The sequence below is a fragment of the Galeopterus variegatus genome, unplaced genomic scaffold, assembly GCF_000696425.1.
Source record: "Galeopterus variegatus unplaced genomic scaffold, G_variegatus-3.0.2 Scaffold1774, whole genome shotgun sequence".
Taxonomy (NCBI): Eukaryota; Metazoa; Chordata; class Mammalia; order Dermoptera; family Cynocephalidae; genus Galeopterus; species Galeopterus variegatus.
In genome coordinates this window covers 298,900-320,274 of record NW_007727885.1, presented here as the reverse complement: position 1 = coordinate 320,274, position 21,375 = coordinate 298,900, and the positions used below count along the sequence as shown (strand labels likewise).

General features: G+C 36.9%; 1 protein-coding gene across 3 annotated transcripts in view; it reads left to right on the top strand.

The window, feature by feature from the left end:
- Positions 1-19,299, top strand: part of SENP1 (SUMO1/sentrin specific peptidase 1) — a 49,000-nt gene extending 29,701 nt beyond the window's left edge. For all 3 annotated transcript variants that reach the window (XM_008578859.1, XM_008578858.1, XM_008578857.1), the window contains 8 exons: positions 714-798; positions 1,031-1,186; positions 2,275-2,406; positions 14,672-14,875; positions 16,164-16,243; positions 17,175-17,259; positions 17,901-17,996; positions 18,973-19,299. In XM_008578859.1, coding sequence (XP_008577081.1) covers positions 714-798; positions 1,031-1,186; positions 2,275-2,406; positions 14,672-14,875; positions 16,164-16,243; positions 17,175-17,259; positions 17,901-17,996; positions 18,973-19,035 — 901 coding nt within the window. In that variant the 3' untranslated portion in view covers positions 19,036-19,299. The remainder of the gene's footprint in view (positions 1-713; positions 799-1,030; positions 1,187-2,274; positions 2,407-14,671; positions 14,876-16,163; positions 16,244-17,174; positions 17,260-17,900; positions 17,997-18,972) is intronic.
- Positions 19,300-21,375: the final 2,076 nt, after the last annotated feature.

Here is a 21,375-nt window from a genome sequence, read left to right as displayed (position 1 = left end):
GTAACAATTGCTGAAGCTAAATTGAATTGGAAAAATATTTCAAAGTTAGCTACTGTATAGAAAGGAAAATAAATGCCCTTAATCTGACATTGGTAAAACTAATTTATTGACTAATTCATATTTCTGGAGTTTGCAAAATCACTGAAAATGTGTGGTCTCCAGTTTCAGGAACTCATTTTAAGCTATCCAAACTCCTGGTCTTGATGATTAAAAAAAACCAATACATAATAATACAATATTTGAATTGAAACTTTGGTGATATGTTATTTTCTCCTCTGGGATCCAATCCCAATTTCAGATTTCCAGAATGAAACTTCACTTTTCACCATAATCTTAGAAGCACATTTACAAATATCCTCAAAAATCATCTGTTTACATTTAGCAATACACTAATATTTTTAATCATTTCAGTAAAAATGATACAATAATTTCAATAATGCCGTGTGGTTTCAGTCTGTGTCTTAAAATATGTAAGTGTGGAGCATTGGCTAGTTAGCTCAGTTGGTTAGAGCAAGTGTTGATAACACCAACATCAGTGGTTCTATATATATATGTGTGGTGATAAGTTAGTGTAAGGATTTTAGACTTTCTATGTGAAGGTTTATATTTAATACTATATTTAATACTCTGTATTTAATACTCACTGTGTATCAACAATGTTTGATGCTAAGAGGGTGGTCTACATTTGTGTCACTTTCCTTTTCATTTCCTAGAACTAGTGTTTATGATTCTCGAGCACGGGAAAGATGGCGTCAGATTGAAGAGCAGAAAGCACTGACATTACAGCTTCAGAACCAGGTAAAAAAAAAAAATTTGAATAAGATTGTGAATAAATAGCACATCCAAACTGAAACTCTTTTGGAAGGTTATCTGGATTTGGGTAATTTGCTGTTGTAATTGCAAGATTATATGGTAGCATAGCATTTCATAAGTGGTATATGTTTTTGGTCTATCCAGCCAGTAATACTCAAGTGTACATGAGACAAATAGTAGATTTCTTTATCCTACTTATTCTAAAGTTGTCTTTCAGAGATTGCAGGAACAGGAACATTCAGTACATGATTCAGTAGAACTGCATCTTCGTGTACCTCTTGAAAAGGAGATCCCTGTCACAATCACTCAAGAAACAGAAAAAAAAGGTCATAAGTTAACTGACAGTGGGAATGAGTTTCCTGAAATTACAGAGGTAAATCGCATACTATAAATTTCTATACTAGCAAGTATTATGTTTAGAAAGAATTCTCTGGACAAAATTTAAACATAAAGGCAGTAGAATACCTGGTATTTAAATTTTATTGCATATTTCTGCTTTCATTTGTATTACTTATCAATCTTGGCTTTATTTTTAAAGGATTATTGAAAATTGATGGAAGAATTATAGATAGTTCTTAGTAACTTCAGTGAAAAAGCATTTAATAAATTTGTATTTTATCTCGTGCACTTTTACCTAATGCACATGTACAACAGTTTGACATCAAATTGTAAGCTGAGATTTACTTTTTTTTTAAGTAATAAAAACCCATCGTAGAAAATTTGGAAATACTTAGAAGTCTATGTACGTTTTTAAATAATCTGTTTCTTAATCCCTACTTCTCTTTGAAAAGCTGTCATATAGCTGCGGAGCATAACCCATTTGTTATAGTTGTACTGGATTCCATATTTTACATTTAAAAAAATAATTTTACATTTTTAAGAATACAAAATTTTCTAGGAAAGTAATGTCTCAAAGACACTACCTTTTTTCCCTTATTACATTTTGCAAAAGATTCTATTTCTTAGGAAAGGGTTTGGATCAGAGATATAAAATATAGTTAGGTCTTCTCATGGTCTTAGAAAATTTGATATCAGAAGGTTATTTCAGAATAGGAATTAATATGAAACAAGGGTCTCAATGTTGTGCTGAAAAAGAGAAGGGAGGATTAGGTGGGATGGAATGAACTAACCAGGGGAGATTTCTGAGAAGGAATAGAAACCACAATGTTAGACAGAACTAAATTGATTATCAGTAAGTTGATAAACAGTTGATTAGTGATAAATATGCTCTGGGGATTATATGGGGCTTGGTGAGAAATTCAGTGGGATGGAATGAACTAACCAGGGGAGATTTCTGAGAAGGAATAGAAACCACAATGTTAGAACTAAATTGATTATCAGTAAGTTGATAAACAGTTGATTAGTGATAAATATGCTCTGGGGATTATATGGGGCTTGGTGAGAAATTCAGTGTGTCTGAAGCTGTGTATGTTTGATTTCTGATACCTTTTGGTTGCCTAGGAAATGGAGAAAGAAATAAAGAATGTATTTCGTAATGGGAACCAGGATGAAGTTCTTAGCGAAGCATTCCGCTTGACCATTACACGCAAAGATATTCAAACTTTAAACCATCTGAATTGGCTCAATGATGAGGTAATCTTGCAAGCATTTTTATGTACAAATAGTAAGTGAACATTAAGTAGAAACTAAAGGCATTATCTTACTGTTCTCTGAGCAGTATGACCTGCATCAGAATCACCTCTCACGTGCCTCTCTGTTCTCCCTACTAAGTCAGAGGGAGTTTGGTGGAGATTTGCAATTTTAACAAACATCTCTGGTGATTTCTATGTACTTTTAAAATCTGAGAACCACTGAATTTACCTTTTCTTGTATTGAAGATTTGGACACTGAAGGACAGGACATTTACTCATTGGTATTCTCACTTTCTTTAAGGCACCTACCCTGCAGTTCACATCTTTTGAGCAAATATGTTGCAGCATGAAGGAATACTTTGGGATTTCTCTATCAGAATCCAGTTCTACTTTATTTTCTTCCTCTACTTGTTTTAGGTTACTTACATTATGAGTGATAAGCTTTCTAAGATAGCCTCCATTTATATGTGATATTTTTTAAACTGACATTGTATAAGTTATATTATTAAATATTTGATGTATTGAGTAAAAAAAAAAAGTTATGGCCCTCGCCTTCTGATTCCAATTATTTTAAGTATATTAATTTTACTATCTTTAAATTGATCTATACAATTCTTAAACCTGTAGAAGCCTGTTTTATTTCAGAAGGATATTTTTACAGCAAAAGAAGAGAACTGGGTTTGGTATCTTTTCCTAAGTACCTCCTTTCTTAGGCCCATTAGGCGCATCCCTGTCTGATCTGGGTGTTCTCAAGCTTCACAGCTGTAGAGGATATTCAGATTCTTGGTATACTAAGCACCACATATTCTAGATACCCATATCCTGTTCTTGTAGGTTTAGGACCTTCCAAATAATAATATTAGTTAACATCTGTTGAGCAATTACCTCATGTTAGGCACTATTCTAAGTATTTTATGTGTTCTACTCACATGGTTGTCACCATACCCTTGGAGGTAGATATGACAGTTTTATCATCTCTATTCTATAGATAAAGAAACTTGCAAGGTTATATAGCTAATAAGTAGCAGAGCAAAGATTCAGACCTAAGCATTGGGTCTTATATACTATATCATACTGCCTCAGAATCTTAAATTGTGTCCTGTTTTAGGATCAGGTGTATGTATAGAACATAGGAGCCATATATCATGCCCAGGATGTTGATTTTCTCTAGGGTCAGTTGGACTAGCCCCATTCTCTTTGCCACTGATCAGTTTATCAGATAAAAATTTCAGAAGCTCATCACTCCCTATATAATATCTGTGACCAAGAAGCATAGTTTGATACTGTCTGTCTTTAGGGGAACCCCCCCCCCCTGCTTATTTTGGCCCAGATATTAGAACATTGGAGCAAATAATAGGGAAAAAAGGAGCTCAGCAAATCAAAGAGATAAATGGAAATCAAGGATAGTCAGAAGTATCCACTAAGTTGTTTTTGATCTGTGATCTTTAGCCACTTTTTGCCTGCCACTCCTGGAGAGGAGGAGTCAGTTATTCTCAAGAGATTGTAACCTGTTTGCCATAAATTATGCACAGCCTTCTAGGGGGCAGCAATGAGTAGGATATGAGCTGAGTTCTTGCTATTTACTGTGGCAATTACCTCAGTGAGATCCCTTACAGAGGCAGCATTCAATAGAACATATTTTCCATTCCCTGGGCCCATCGGAGGCTGGATTTCTAGCAAGCAAAGTTAATGGAAATTACATTATTTAGACGAGGGGAAGGAAAGATTCCTTTTCTATTTTATCCCTGCCACACCTACCCATAACTTTTATAGGCATTGCTTTTCTTCTGAGTTCAGAATAATGTTAACCTTGAAAGCGAGTGCCAATTCACATGTCCATGATGATGATGATAACTATTTTTAAAAGCACCATTTTCATACTTCTCAGACTTTCAAAGTTATTGCCCTTGAGAAGCTAACATTCTGTGGAGTATTAGTAGATATCCTTAAGTAATGATTCTGAATTCTATTTCTCAATTGTGAACTCTGTCTTCAAAAGAATAAAGTATCATTACTCCTAAAGAAGATTGAGAGTTCACAATTGAGAAATAGAATTAAGTATCATTACTTAAGTAATTTTTCCTCTCTTCAGTCCTGTTCTCCTAACCTCAAATAGATATTTTCATTAATAACCAATTTTTTTTTCATATCTCTTATCACTTTTATGGGATGTATTAAAACTTTCTCCAAAATACAGTGACTGATACATTATTCTTAACATTTCACAGACAAGGAATATAGGAGCCAGAAAGTGAAAGTGATCAGATTAAGTTTATAAGGAAAATAAGATCTAGACATCTTATATTTGGGATATGTACAGAAAGCCATTAGTCTATCCTTTCCCTGGTGTCTTTCCTAAAAGAAAAGTAGACCACAGTGACTGTTCATACAATAGACTTTCAAAATTTTTTTTCATGAATGGATTTTTATGAAGTGAATTTGGTGAAATTCTCTAGCTTCAAAGGACTAATGATTGATGGGATTGACATTTTACCTCAATAAAGGAAATGAAACTTCTCAAAAAAAGGGATGTGAGAACTAGCTGACTTGTAAAGAATGCAAAAGGAGGCTGATAAAATCAGGAACATTGTAGACAGGGATTTCTATGCTGGGTCAGGAGATTAGTTATTAATATAAATATCTAATTAAGAGAAGAAGGATAGGGTTAAAGAGAGGGGGAATTAGTTGTAAAAGTAGATTGAAAGTCTATCAAGAAACAGAAGGAAGTATTTTCAAAGGAGTGTTAATACTAGAAATTATTAATTCCTGAAGATAGAGATGACTTCTGGAATTTCTTACAACTTTAGATGAATGATCCTGAGAAGAGGACTGCTTTGGGCTTTGTTTCTCTTTATGGCCAAGTTATTCTGGCTTCTTTGAGGGCCTAAGGATTATTTGATAAGGCATCAGATAAATTTAGAATTACATGGAAATGGTTTAGATGTACAAAAAAATAGAACTGACTTCTGCTTCTGGTCATGATAGAGTAAAAGGGACAAGATTTACCTTTTCAACCTAACTAGAAAACTAGATAGATAAAATATATGAAACAATTTTCAGACACTGGTTAACAGGCAGTACAGGACAGTGATCCCTGACAGAAGGAAAATGGAAGGGATGTATTTATAATTTCCTCACCTTACTGGGTTGGGGTTTATGCATTGTGGGCGAGGGGCTGGCAGAGCCTGTGCAGAAGTGGTCCCCTCAAGTCTTGGCTGAATACTGATCTATGCACGTATGAGAAGAAGTTTTCAGAGGCTGAGGGAAGAACCACCAGAAAGAAGGAATTAGAACAATTTCAGAACAAACACCAGTGCCAAGAATTGTTCATTTTCCAACCAGTAATAGTGGGAAAACGTCCTAAGTCACAGGGCATAGAACAGAACCCTCAGAAAGGTATTCCCTTGGAGTGGGGCCATACTGACCCAAGAATACAGGCTGCTCTGGACCCACAGTAACAAAGCTTGAAAACAAGTCTCAAAAGCTTGAAACTGATCCAAGTAACTTAACTGTATCACAGAAAAAATCCCAACAATGTTTAAAGGAATACAACAAATCCCAGCAACAACAAAACCCAACAACATAAAGTCCACAATGTCCAGCATTCAATCAAAAATTAGTAGGCATACAAAGAGGAAGGAAAATGCAACTTATGACGAGGGAAAAAAACCAATCACTAGAAACACCCAGAAGTGACCAAAGTGATAGAATTAGCAGATAAGGATGTTAAAACAGGTACAGGCTGAACATCTGTAATCCAAAAATCTGAAATCCAAAATGCTTCAGACTCCAAAACTTTTTGAGGAGTGACATAACACTGAAAGGAAATACTCGGAGCATTTTGGGTTTGGGATTTTCAAGTTAGTGATGCTCAATTGGTATATACTCTGCAAATATTCCAAAATACTTCTGGTCACAAGTATTTCGAATAAGGGATACTCAGCCTGTATTATAAATATATTCCATATGTTCAGGTAGGTAGAGAAAAATGGACATTATGGGGAGAGAAATGGAAAATAATATTTTAAAGAGACCCGAACTGAATTTCTGGGGATAAAAAATGGTAGTATCTGAATTAAAATATGCCTAGGATTGTGTTAATAGTAGATTAGACACTTCAGAAGAAAATACAGCAATAGAAACGATCCCAAATGAAACATAGAAAAAAGGCTGAAGAAAGATGACAAGAACATCAGTGAGCTGTGGGACAATATCATTGAACTGTCTAAGCATGTAACTAGAGCCCCAGAAAGAAAGGTGGGGGCATAGGTAGTGTCAGAAAAAGTGTTTGAAGAAATAAAGGTGGAAGATTTTCCAAATCTGAAACCATAAACTGACAAATTCAAGAAATTCAGCATACCCCAAGTAGAAGAAGTTCCATGCTAAAACGTATAATAATCAAATTGCTGAAAACCAGTGATAAAGAAAAAAATATTAAGAGCAACCAGTGGGAAGAAGATACATTAAGTACAGAGGAACAAAGATAAGAATAACTGTCAGAAATCACATAGGCCAGAAGACAATGTAGCTACATCTTCAAAGTACTGAAGAAAAAAAATTTGTCATCCTAGATTCTGTACTCAGCAAATATATCTTTTAAAAAATAAGGCTATACTTTTTCAGACAAACAAATGCTGAGAGAATTCATCACCAACAGACCTGTATTATAAGAAATATTATATTCTCTTTAGGCTGAAGAAAAATATCAAATGGAAATGTCAGTATGTAAATGGAAGGAAGAGCAGTGAAAATGCTTTCATTTTTTAATAGCTCTAAAAGACAATTGACTAAAGCAGAACTAAAACAATGTGTGGTGGTATTTATAATGTACAAATAAAATACAAGGTTACTTCAAAAAGTTTATGGAAAGATTTGTATTTTTTTTTTTTAATTTAAAAATGTTATTCATTGTACATGGTTTTGGGGTACAATTTGTTGTTTTAATATATGCGTATATTGCATAATGATCTAATCAGAATAGTTAGCATATCTACCACCTAAACGTTTATCATTTCTTTGTGGTTATACATTCAAGATCCTCATTTCTGGCTATCTTGAAATATATAATACAGTATTATTAGCTATTGTCCTCCTAGGGTATCAGAACTTATTCTTCCTATCTAACTGTAACTTTGTGACTTGGTACCAGTCTGCCAACCTTTTCCTGCCCTCACCCCCTTTCCCCACCTCTGGAAATCACTATTCTACTCTCCATTTCTCTCTTTTTTTCTCTTTTTAATTTATTTTTCTTATTTGACCCATGATAATTACACATATTTATGGAGTACAGTATGGTAATTGGGTACATTCATACTGTGTGTGGTGATCATATCAGGGTGAGTATATACATCACTGCAGACGTGTCACTTCTTTGTGTTAGGGTCATTCAATGTCATCTTGACTAGCTATTTAAAGATATACAGTACTTTGTTGTTAACTGTAGTCTCCCTATTCTACTATAGAACCCTAGATCCTATACTTCCTCTCTAATATTTTGTATTCACTGACCATCCTCTCCTCATCCGCCTTTCTCCTCCCCCCTCCCCGCACCAACCAGTCCCTAGTAACCACTGTACTGCTTTCTACTCCTATGAGATCAACTTTTTTGGCTTCCACATATGAGTGAGGACATGCAGTATTTCTGTGTTCTCTCTGTGCCTGGCTTATTTCACTTAACATAATTTTCTCCAAGGTCATCCATGTTTCTGCAAATGGCAGAATTTCATTATTTTTATGGCTGAGTAGTGCTCCATTATGTATTTATACTGTGTTTTCTTTATCCAGTCATCTGTGGTATTATCTTTTAATTCTGTTTTTCCACAAACTTTTTGACGTACCCTTGTTTATGATAATCATAGCACAAAGGAGGGGACAAAATGGAAGCATATACTATTATAAGATTCTTACACTCTACATGAAGTGGTGTAATATTATTTGAATATAGACTGATAAAGACATATTGTAAATCCTAGAGCAACCACTAAAAGATAAAAACAAGAAACAAAGGTATAATTAATAAGCCAATAATGGAGATAAAATGGAATTTAAAAATAATTCAAAAGAAATCAAGAAAAGAAGAAAAAAGATACAAAGAACAGAAGGGACAAATAGGAAAAAAGAGCAAGATGGTAGATTTAAACCCAGCCATATCAGTATTAAATGTAAATTATCTAGATCAGCACCATACAGTAGAAATATAATGTGAGCCACATATCTAATTTTAAGTTGTCTAGTGGTCATTAAAGTAAAAAGAGAAGGTGAAATTAATTTTGATATGTTTTATTTAACCCAGTATATCCAGAATATGTCATTTCAGCATATAATCAATATTAAAATATTATTAATGAGCTATTTACCTTCTTTTTGAAATGTGGTGTGTGTTTTACACTTTACAGCACCTCTCAGTTTAGATTAGTCATATGTCAAGTGCTCAGTAGTCATATTTGGCTAGTGGCTATCACACTGGAGAGTATGGTTTAAACATCCAATTAAAAGGCAGAGATTGTCAGATTAGGTAAAAAAGCTGTCCAAAGGAAACCACTTTAAATGTAAAGACAAAGTAAAAGGATGGAAAAAACCTACCATGAAAACACTAATCAAAAGAAAGATGAAGTGACCATACTAATATTACACAAGGTAGATTTCAGAGCAAGGAATACTACCAGTGATAAAGAAAGACATTTCATAGTGATAAAGGGTTCAGTCATCAAGAGGCTTAACAGCCTAAATATGTACACACCTAAGAACAGAACTTCAAAATACGCGCAGTAAAAACTGATAGACCTGAAAGAAGTAGACAAATTGGTAATTACTTTTGGAGATTTCAACGCCCCTCTCTCAATAATTGATAGAATAAGTAAACAGAAAATCAGTAAGGATATAGAAGACTGGGATGGGTAGATGAATTCCAGGTACCCAAATGTTTGTTAGCTGGAAACACTTTCTTTTTTTACACAGCCCTATCCCACGTGGAGAAGCAGGATGACTACAGCATTTCCTGTCTTTTTCCCTCCAGGACTCTATTCTCCTTATCCTTCCTTACTAATTTATAATTTACATGGATGAATTGGAAAGACAGCAAGCAAACATGTCTCTTTTTTTGGTTCCACCTTGCAAATCGTATTAATTATTACTAGTTGTTTCCAAAGTAGAAAAGAATTGTACTGTTGGGATACTATATTTCTAACTTTACTGGCTAGGGAAAGGCCATGAGGAGAAAACTCAAAAAAATTCAGGGGACAGGGAGGTGGTGAAGGAGGAATTAAGATAGAATCTACAGGATTTGCCGGTTAGTTCAGTTGGTTAGAGTAGAGTTGTAACACCAACATCAAGGGTTTGGATCTCCATACTGGCCAGCTGCCCCTGCCACCCCCCACCCCTAAAAAGGTATAATCTACATAGCAGACTGTAACTACACTGAGCCGGGATAAAAGAAAAAAGATGTTTCAGCTATTCAGCATCACAATAGCCTTGTGTTTAGAGAAAGTATACGTATGTGATGGATAGTGGGAAGGTTAAGAAGTAAGACTTTATAAGGAAGAACCAAGGTCACCTGATTTTTATTGCAGAATCAGGATCTGGAACAAGAGCACATACTTTTATGTCTAGCATTCTAACTTTCAGAACTCAAATCTTTGATGAAAATGGGGAGTTGGTAATTGTTTCCGAGGAGTAGTTAAATCTGAGTGATGCTCAGTAAAGAGAGGAATCATCCTGCAAAACATTAATTCCAAGTAGACAAACCTAGCACTGGGAATAGGTTTTCTTAGGGAATAAATACATTGCATAAGAAGGGGAAAAAATGGGCAAAATAAGATAAATTAGTTAAGTGAATATGATGGATCTACCATATATGCTATATATTCTTAAATGCAGAATAAAATGACCAAAATGAAAGTTTTAGTGTTTCCAGCATGACTCACTGACTTCCACATTGCTATAGTTGACTTCTTTGAAGTGTTTTTAAATAGAACTAGCCCTGATAAACCAGGGATTTATGCAAGGTCACATGAAGAATAGTAATTATTCTCCGTAAATGACTCTATTAAAATAGGTGTTGCCTGCCTGTCTTTCTCTAAAACTTTGGTAGTCATTCTGATCATTTGTTGCTTGAATTTGCATGTGAGAAAAATCTTATGTGCATGTTCACAGTGACAGAAGCCTGCCTTCTTGGTTTCTATAATATTAGGTCAGATCTTCTGGGTGAATGACCTTCTGAACCATATATTTAAGTGCTGCTCTTTGGTTAGTCTTCTGGGCTTTGTAATTGATAAGGATAATTTTTTTTTTTTTTTTTTTGCTAGAAAAGGAGTCATAGATCTTTCATTATTAGAAAAGCAACATAATCTTTTGCAAGAGACATGCATAAAACAAAGTGACATAGAACTGTTCAACAATAAAGAAGGTGTATGTATCCACAATACACCAGGCAAATATTAATCAAAATAGAGTATGGGCAGCTCTCTTTGAATATTAGACCTATTAGAAATTAAGACAAAAAACATCGAAAGGGGCAAAGTAAATATAATCATGAATAAAAAGATGTAACAATAATGAGAACATATATAATTATATAGCCTTGAGATCTAGCAAATAACAACAGAATTTTGGAGAAAAATAAATAGCTTTCGTGGAAGATTTTAATGAATTCCTCTCTGAAAAATAAATACAGAGAAATTAAATATCTGAACAAGCTTGACATAATATTTATACAGAACTTTTTTTCCCTTCTATAGAGAAAATTCATTTATTTTTAGCACACATGGAACATTCACAAAACTTAACTATGTACTTATCCATAAATTTATTTATTTATTTTGATTTTGATTTATCAATATATAATGTAGTTGATTTTCATGTCCCTTTACCAGTTCCTCGAAAAGGATGAATTTAATTTAAAAATTAGAGTGGGAAGGTTAAGGCGAAAATCGAGAGAGATAAAACTGGAAAAATGGCTTTTGTCCCCCTTAGAAGTTGTCTTAGTTTCTGTTCAGGAGCACTGTTATGCCCAGGACTTTTAAAACATTTCTTTTCTAAGCCAGTTAGGAGGGTTCAAAGTATAAACATGGGAAGGGTTAAAAATCAAGACTTTACTGTTAGTGAAATGTTTTACTTCTAAATGCATGAGAAAACAAGTTTGGCTGGTTGACTGGGCAAGGAGGAAGATACAAATAGCAATGGTCATTTATGTCATTGTGGTAACATACAGGAAAAGGATTGATTCTTTAGTTTGAAAACGTCGTAGGCTTTTCTTTTAAAGAGAAGCTTTTTTCAGCTTCAGCCTGGCAGCTCTTCAAATAAAATCACAAAGGAACAAGACACTATAAACAACCCTCACATCCCCAAACAGGACTGCATAGACAAGCAGACGCTCATGGCGAAGGCTGCAGGAAGGGCAGCTCTTTAGGGTCCAGGAGCCACAATGAGAAAACAGAGGCAAGTATGAGCCCAGAAAGGATGACAAATGGACCAACATTGACAGTAGCCCTCAGATGGTGGTGTATTGGCAAGACAAACAGTAGGCACAAGGCTGATCTACTTTTAGCTCCCTGTTTCAAAAAGAATTTAGGATCTGCTGGAGCTGAGAGAGTCTTGTGTGCAAAAAGAGCTAATGGAGGGGGAGGGACCCTTGGCTTCACAAAATACAAGCAAATGCTGTGACAATCACTGCTTGTCTTTCATCTTGAACCCTATGATCCTATCTCTCATTTCTTTTTCCTTCATCTTCAGTCCTCTGTGAGATGACGTGTAGGATTCTTTTTGTTCTCTAAACTTCTAGCTTATTTTTTTTGGTATGATTGTGTCTTGGCTGAACTATGGCAAATTTCCTCATTTGGACCAAATAGTAATAGCTGAAAAACTGAGGAGAGAGACTTGGATCTAAATTCTGCCTCAGATGTCAGATTACACATCCTCAGCTAATGGGAGGGAACATTGAGGCCACCAAACTCCCTCAAACTGGGATACAGGGGAAATGAAAAAGAACTCACATCACTCCTTAGTGCTAACTAACTAGTTGACTTTGGAGGAGGCCATTTCCCTCTCAGTGGAGAAACTTGGTTGGAGGCAGGACAAAAGCAATGGAAGATGAATTCTCAAAGGAAATAGATGCCATGGTATCCAATCACTAGTTCTCTGTTGTTGTTCAGCTGTGTTGGTCTTTAGATTTAGAGTTCACCTCTCACGGTGAAGGAAGAATAAAAACTTGGGCTGCATAAGTCTAGCTAAACTTCTTTGGTTTCTGGAACTCTTTCCTGAAACATAGGATAGTCATGTGCAAGTATCGCATGTTGTCCTTTTCTTATTTCAGGCTAATGATCCCAAAGGTAGTACCTTTCTGTTAGACACCTGGGGGAGATAGGTCTCTGTGGCTTTCATGTACTTGTCTGTCATCTCTCTGCCTGATTCCTTTCACCTCTCCCTTTAGTCTTTATTACCTGTTATAATAATGTAACTCTTCTGCCGCTGTGGAAGGTTTGGCTTATAGTGACTGGCAGGTGTTCTGCCTATTCACTTTACCCCTTGGACTGAAAGGGCTAGCCTCATAACATGGCTGACATTATGCGATGAGTAGAATGCCAGAGGAATCAATCTGTCCATTTTTGCTGCTTTTCTCTCATTAGAGAACGTAGTTCACAGCCTAGAAATCTGTGCTTAGTGGGCAGATCCTCCTGCATTCATAAACCTTCAAAAACTTAGAGGCACCCTAATGGTGCTATAGCACCATTTCCTCAGGGGTGTAGTTAAATCAAAAACCTAAATTTGAGAAAGATACGATTCTAAGTGTCTTGATTGATTATCATTATATGAAACAACTGAGCTCCAGTTATCTGTTGGGCATCACATTAGGCAGAGAATTAGCCACAGCCTGAGTCCTATGGGTCTGCTGGGCCTGTTGCTAAGTCATCAGAGCTGTAGACAGAACAGTATCTTTCTTCAGTCCTACTCACCCCTCACCTTAGAGCTCTGCCTCATGGCTAGTGTGGTTTCCCTCCAGCTGCCTAGGCATCTTCATGTATAGGCCCTTTTTCTAGTCTAGAGCATGCTTTGGTGTGTTCCTGGCAGTGTTCCCTGCTGCCTTCCCAGTATGTAATTGCCTACTGTTGGGCAATACTCACTGCTCTGGCATCCTGGTGTGTAAATATTTGTCAAAGGATGGGGGCATTTTCCCATTCCCCAAAAAGCATTCTGAAAAATTTGCCTGTTTTCTTAGTCATATTTCCAAGCCGTGGATCAGTTAGCCCATTCATTCCTTGCAGTTGACAGACAGTGGCCTGGCCTCAGCTGGCCACATAAAGTATGCAGTAACTTCCAGCACAGTAACTTTCAAGATTTAGTACCAGGGAGTCCTGGACCTAAAGGAACTATATACAACATAGTTACTATTAGAGAAGACATTGTTTCGTTAACAGAAAGAATCACACATCTCCCCTATCAAGCATTTTTATTTTTTTCACTCACACTTAATATTGAAGGCATAAATCAAATCAACAAAGATAAGAAAGCTAACCATATAGATTCTGGAGGAGAACTTTACTCTTCATGTTTGTGACTTTTAGGTCTCCTTGTATAATGTAGGTTTTTATACTACATCCATGTCTGCTTCTATAAAGGTGCCATTGCTGAGCTACTATCAGTTTTTTTCCAGTACAATTGATGGTTTTTCCTGTCACTTAGTTCTACTGAGACCAAAATGGTTTGTCTTGCAAGATGGCTTATTAGACTGAAAAGGCAGTTTTCAACCACGCACCAGAGTTCTCTTTGTGCAAAACCAGGTGACCCTCATATAAGGTTTGAACTCTTGATCTTAGCTTAACAGTAGGCTCTGACTGAGCTCAGGATCTATTTAAATTGCTCACACAATCTCAGTAAATTAAAGTAACTGCTGATGTGCCTTATTAAACTGCTTGTACTACTTTCTTTCCTTTTCTCTAAGCCACACCTTCTCACACCACTTCCTCCTCATTCTCCAGTCTATTGACCTAACCCTCAGTCTTCTACAAGTCTGGCCAACATCTGTATCTCCAACCCCATAATATATATATCAGGTTTTTCTCTTTTCTCTTTTTCTCTTTCATTCAACCCTCTCTAGTCTGGTCAGAATTTGATACAGAGACATAAGGCTGTTGAATGTTGAAGTCTTAATTGAATTGATTAGGAAACAATAATGTATGCTATTCAATACTGCAACTGCTTTTTCCCTATATAATACAACTATTTTGAAAGACCTGAGTGTCTGTTTTAATACATATAATTTCTTCCCACAGATCATCAATTTCTACATGAATATGCTGATGGAGCGAAGTAAAGAGAAAGGATTGCCAAGTGTGCATGCATTCAATACCTTTTTCTTCACTAAGTTAAAAACAGCTGGTTATCAGGCAGTGAAACGTTGGACAAAGAAAGTGGATGTATTTTCTGTTGACATTCTTTTGGTGCCCATTCACTTGGGAGTGCACTGGTGTCTAGCTGTGAGTATCTCCTATATTTCTGATAAAATTTGAAAGAAATCTATGTACTTATAGAACACAGAGGGCAGTGAATAGTAGTTCTACATCTTCACTTGCTTACCGAAAGAGTAGTATTTAATAGGGGGTTGGCTAAAAATCAGATAGATCAATGAACTTCCTGTCAAGAGTGGAAGATACTTAGACTTTGAAGAAAGCTGTGGAATTTCCTTTTCTGGAAATATTTAAAAGGGAGTTATAGGGTGTCTAAACAACCTCAAGGCAAGGCATGGGAAGAAAAAGTGATTTCTGGATGCTGCCCACTCAGATTCTGTGACTATTCTGCCTAATCATGACTTACCTTGCATACTTGGTAGTTCAGTGTTTTTTATGACTCTGAGAGCATGGATGCATTAGCTTAATGTATTAATAATAGTTATTTCACAGTCTATTTTGAATTACATTTGAAAAGCATTAAAACAAAAAGGAAATTCTCCATGTAAAGAAACAACCCAGATCTTCACCATCTTTCTCAAGCTATATGGAAATAATCTTGGGATCCTCAACTTATATTCTCTGAAGAGCATGTTTTTTCTTTACTATTACCCACCTTGCAGAGGGAGAACCTGAACACTAGAAAAAGGTTTCAGAGCAATAATGGAGCCACCATTGATCAACCCCCATTATAGTTCTATATAAATATAGTGGATTGAATCATGTCCCCCCAAAACTCACTGGAACTCAAATTGTGTCCCCCAAGTTTTATGTATTAGAAACTTGGCCCCGACTGTGACTGTTAAGAGGGTGGGAAATCCTATTATGATAATCGAAAGGTGGAGCCTCAAATAGGCGATTAGATTGTAGAACCATGCTGTAGTGAATGGATTAAAAATGGTGGTCAGGGGTGTGGTTCTGAGGGCTTTTAAAAGAGCGAATGAGGAGGTTAGTCTCTGCTCTGCTCTCTCTGCTTCCACCATCTTGCAATGTGAGATCCCTGGGTCACTGTCACCACCACCAGATGGACTTTGGACTTCCCAGCCTCAGAAACTGTAAGCAATAAATGTCGTTTTTCCTTATAAATTATTTAGTTCCAGGTATTTTGTTATAAGCAACAGAAATGAACTAATACAATAAATAATCCTCTCATTCTTCTTTCCTCTGCATATTAAGCATAATATATTGCAGAGTTTCAGTCAAACTTGTCATGATTTCATAGGAAGTCTGGCAGAAGGTTCCATGGGTCAGGGCAGGGAAGAGCTGGGAAACTAATTTTCTTCATTTTATAACACACAGATTTTTTTCTTATTTCTAGGTTGTGGACTTTAGAAAGAAGAATATTACCTATTATGATTCTATGGGAGGGATAAACAATGAAGCCTGCAGGATCCTCTTGTAAGTAGGGAGTTGAGGACAGAAGAGTTTAATGTCAGGTATATGTTGTGTTTTTCCAGCAATGGAACTCAAGTGTTTGATATCTTCACTGGAGTAATTAATAAAATCTTCATATTAAGTAAGAATGGATATTTTACATCTAACTAAAGTTCAGTAATACCAAAAACATGCACAAATGGGAGCAATTATTGTCCTAGTGCACTAAAATATAGAATGGATATGCAGATAGAGATATAGATACTACTTAGAAATCATTTAGTCCGACCTACTAATTTTTCAGATGAAGAAGCTGAGGCCCACAGAGGTGACTTTGATTTGCCCAGGTCCTACTAGTTAGTGGCTCAGCTGGGAACCAGAATGTAAATCTCTTTTACCCCACCTGTTATCTTTTTCCAAAGCACCTATTCCTCACTGTAACACTCTGATGGCAGGAGGAGGTAGGTTCCTGAATGGTGAGCAGTTTAAACTTAAAAAAGACTGCTCTGTATGAAGTATGCACTCAATAAATTGTTGATTTAGATTGAATTTTCACACAAGAGAACCAAGCCTAATAATAGTAAATAAATACTTCTGTTGCTAGAGAAATATTTTTCATCCATTAGATTGAGTTCTAAAGGATAATATAAACCAAGGGAAAGGATAAGAAATTATTCCTCAAGAGGAACAGTAGGTAGAAAGAGCCTATATATCAGAGGCAGAGGTCATGTTCCTCTTGGGTTGACAGAATAGACATTAATTGTAGGAGTTGTGAGAGGCAAACTCAGCTCTGGAGGAAGCTTAGCAGTCCCAGCATTCCCTGCTCAGCACTGTATACTGTTTTTCTCGGAAGAGCAGATGAAACTCTTCTTAAGGATTGTCAGCCCCATTCTTAGGGTAGCAGCCGCCATCAGTGTTCTCCACAGATCGTCTCATTCTCTCCGAATTTCCTTAGGCAATACCTAAAGCAAGAAAGCATTGACAAGAAAAGGAAAGAATTTGACACCAATGGCTGGCAGCTCTTCAGCAAGAAAAGCCAGGTACATTTCATCTTGATGAGATGGAAATCCTAAGAGTAGGGTGTTTGGGGAGGAAAGGATTTTACTGCTTCATTCTCAGAGAACTTTTATATCTAAATAAAGTTCAATAATACCAAAAACATGCACAAATGGGGGCAATCTATCAGATAGATCAATGAACTTCCTGTCAAGAGTGGGAGATACTTAGACTTTGAAGGAAGCTGTGGAATTTCTTTTTCTGGAAATATTTAAAAGGATATTCCTTCAGCTTGGTGTTTTGGTTCCTTGGGGAACATAGATTAAGCTATTTGTGGGAAAACTGGAAATGTGTTTCTTATGTAGAACTAGGTTTTCCCCAGCTGTTGCTAAGCTTTTCACTCCTGTGGGAAACATTTGCTGATTAGTTGACTATTGGGGGAGGGACCAGTTTATAAAAACCTATATACCCCTAGGTGCCATGGAAGTCAGATATTCTCCTGTGATATTAAATGAAGTACACTATGTTTTTTTTCTTTGAGCCTCTGTTGTCCTGAGTGGGAGACCAGAGTCATCTGTTCAAAATTCAGAGAAACCTGTGAAATCTGTATTCTTTGTTTCTTGTTTTTAATGTAAGAAGGAAAGAAGCTTGGAAAGATGTCACCTTGTTGTTGTTGATCTTTCAGGAAATTCCACAGCAGATGAATGGAAGTGACTGTGGGATGTTTGCCTGCAAATATGCTGATTGTATTACCAAAGATAGACCAATCAATTTCACTCAGGTGAGCTGAGCCTGCAGGAGGGAGCTGTAGGTTCACCTTGTCTCCAAGCTGCCCTACAGAGATGTTTTTCTCTCCACTTGCTCTACCTCTGGGACTCTGCCCTGACAATTAGCATGCTTCAGCCTATGACTCATAGACTGGTTACTGCCTGTGCCGCATCACGAGGAAGACAGTGATATTGGCCACATCCTGGGTTACCATACATCACATATTGTAATAAAAGAATACTGGTCAAGAGCAGAGTCTTCTCTGCCTTTCTCCCCAGCCCACCTCAAATCCTGTAAGGAACAGAGGACTGGGACCAGAGCAAGTTTTCCTGTACTTAGTTAGAAGTCAGGTTTTGAAACTGGCCACACCTCAGTCTCCTGTTATAATTTGTTATGCTGCTCTCCCTGACCCCTCACTTGATGACAGGTCAGTCTTCTCTTAGTGTATGATTGGTCATTTCTGTTCACATGGTCCTTCAGAGACCAAAGTGAATTGATACTAGAGATTATGTCTAATTCTCCAGTTAACTCTTTACTTCTGTTTGAATCAGTGGCTTTACCGTATTTTTCCACCATAGCCCTTTGTCTAGACCAGACTGAGCTTACTCTTAAGTTCCCTTAACACTTTCCCCAAGAATTGCGCTTTTTATTTTCAGGCTGCAGACTCATAGCCTCTCAAAAGTTCAACATAGAGGACTGGATAGTCACCATTCTAAAAGTTCTTGGAGACATTTGAGCATAGCTTGGGGATTTCTGGCAATGCCCAATATAATTTCTAAGGCTACAGCAATGGAAAATAGCAATAGAAATAGCCGTAGAAAAAAGCAGTGAAAAGAAAAAAACCACATATAATCAAGAATGAACAATTTGAAAGACCAGAAACAGAGACTATATTAGTTGAAAACTGTGAAAAGAAAAGATTACGGGAAAAGAGGAATTGGGTCTAGGTAAAAGAAATGAAAATAAAGGGTGTTTCTGTGTCCCTGCAGCAACACATGCCATACTTCCGGAAGCGGATGGTCTGGGAGATCCTCCACCGAAAGCTCTTGTGAAGACTGCCTCAGTTAGCAGACAGTGACCTTGTGGGGGACCAGCTCTTTGTTGTCTACAGCCAGAGACCTTGCAAACAACTGTTCCCAACCCTCTGTTCTTGTAGAGCCCTTGATACTGGACCAGGCCCTGGCGAGATGCATTCACAAGCACATCTGCCTTTCCTTTTGTATCTCAGATAATATTTTTGCAAAGAAACTTTGGTGCTGTGAAAGGGGTGAGGGACATCCCTAAGCTGAAGAGAGAGACTGCTTTTCACTTCTTCAGTTCTGCTGTCTTGTTTTCAAAGGGCTCTAGCCTCACTCAGTCCCTCGTTAGGGGACTGAGAAAAGCCTGGAAAGAATCTTGGTTTCATATAAACTCTTGTGCTTAGGCCTTACTAAGAAGCAGGAAAGGGCGTGGGCAAAAGGTAGGGATAAAAACCACCAGCATATACGTGCACATATATATACACATATGATTTTCAAGATGTGTAGTCAGGAATGTGACTAAACTGGACTTCGGGGCACATGCATTAAGTCCCCCTCCGCCACAACTTTTCCTGTTTCTATGCCCTTATGTGAAATCCATCTGCTTCTGTACAAGGCTGTTTCATCATCAAGCTTTATCCCTTCCTGAGGCACAGTACATGAGCCCTGGGCAGACCTCAAAGTTCCAACAGTACTTTCCTTAAAAACAAGGGTTTGTATGTGCTAAAAACACATGATATGGGGAAGACCCACCCAGGGAGTGGTTCAGTGGAGCAGCAAGGCACCACTTTTACCGTTGCCTATTTCTCTGACCAAGAAGGACCTCAGTCTTTAGCATAGAATTCCAGTGTTGAATAAATGCAGGTCTAGTTTGGCTGTGGCTAGTTAGTTTAAATATGTTTCTAACCACAGAGAATTTAATATATATATATATATATTTAAATATATATATATTTCACAGGGATGAGCTTCTTTTTTTTTTTTAAAGACTGAATGTGTTCACCATTTAGCCTGTAGATTTATTTTCATTTTCCAAATTTCAGCACACAGATATCCCAGCCCCTATGTGTAGAGTGTCTGTGGACTTTCTAACAGAATATTTTGAGGCCTGGATGAACTTTGGCTTAGGGGTAGAGGTTACAGAGGAAGATGAGATTTTTAGCTGAAAAACGGGTGGAGTTTGAGATTTAAAAACTGCTATTCTTTTTGTTCTTTCTAACATCTCTCCCCCCCACCTCCCACTTCCACTGAGAGATCCTCAGGCTTAGATAGTGAAATGATCCAATGCCAGTGTCATTTTGTACTTAAGTTCCAAAATAGGAACATTTTATACTTTTTTCTGTATTGTAATAGGTAGTTTTGTATGAAATCTTTTCTCCTCTCCCTTTGTACCCAATCCTTTCCAGCATTGTGCTTTCTCCCTGGGATTATTTGAAAATTTTACTCTGTTTTATACCAAGCTTGTTTAGTACATTTTTCTATGTTTTGCCACAGTTACAATTTGAAAAGAAAACTATTTTTTTTAAATATTCCATTGTTAACTGAATGTTACTGTTTCCACTCCAGCAACTAGATGTCTTACCTTTTTCATAACTAACTGCCTGCCTTTTGGGGGAAGACCACCTTTTGTGTGTTTTCTTTCTCTCCCTTTCTCTCTCCTTCCTTCCTTCCTCCCTCCCTTCCTCCCTTCCTCCTTTCTCTTTTTCTTTTTTCTTTTTGGTGTTTTCTGTGGGAAATAAATAGCTTTATGTATATGAGTTGCTGGGAACTTTCACATTCTCTTTTAGAAAGATATGGCTTGCAGACTCATTGTAGGACTCCTGGAATATTGTCTGATTCTTGGTACTTAGTGTATTTATGTGACAAGTTGAAAGATGGTGATATGGTTTCCAATGACCTAAGTTTTTCAGGCTCTCTCACTATTGTCTGAGGGACTCAGAACAACATAGTTCTCTGTATTTATTGTTTGTCCATTTAGTTAACATCTGTCTTACCTTCCTCACAGACTTTTTGTACAGACCAAAGCAACAAATATTTATTGCCATGTATAGTGGAAAATGAAACATGCAACAAAAGCACTTTGAAAAATATATAAGGAATTGTTAAGCCTGTCTGAACTTGGCCCCCTTTGCTGACCAATATAGTTTTGTGCAAGGTAGAAATAGTGATCTTGAGACAACCCTACCACCTAAGACCTGGTAAGCTGAGACATAGGTTGTGGCCCAGGGTAGCTCAAAGGGAACCAAATACAGAATTATGTAGTGGGCCATGCTGGCTAACAAGAGCAGGCCTATGATCTGGAAACTTTCTCCTTCATTTAGGATGGGCTTTGATCGGTGGAGGGGGGGGGGGGGCGGCATTTCATGGCCAAGG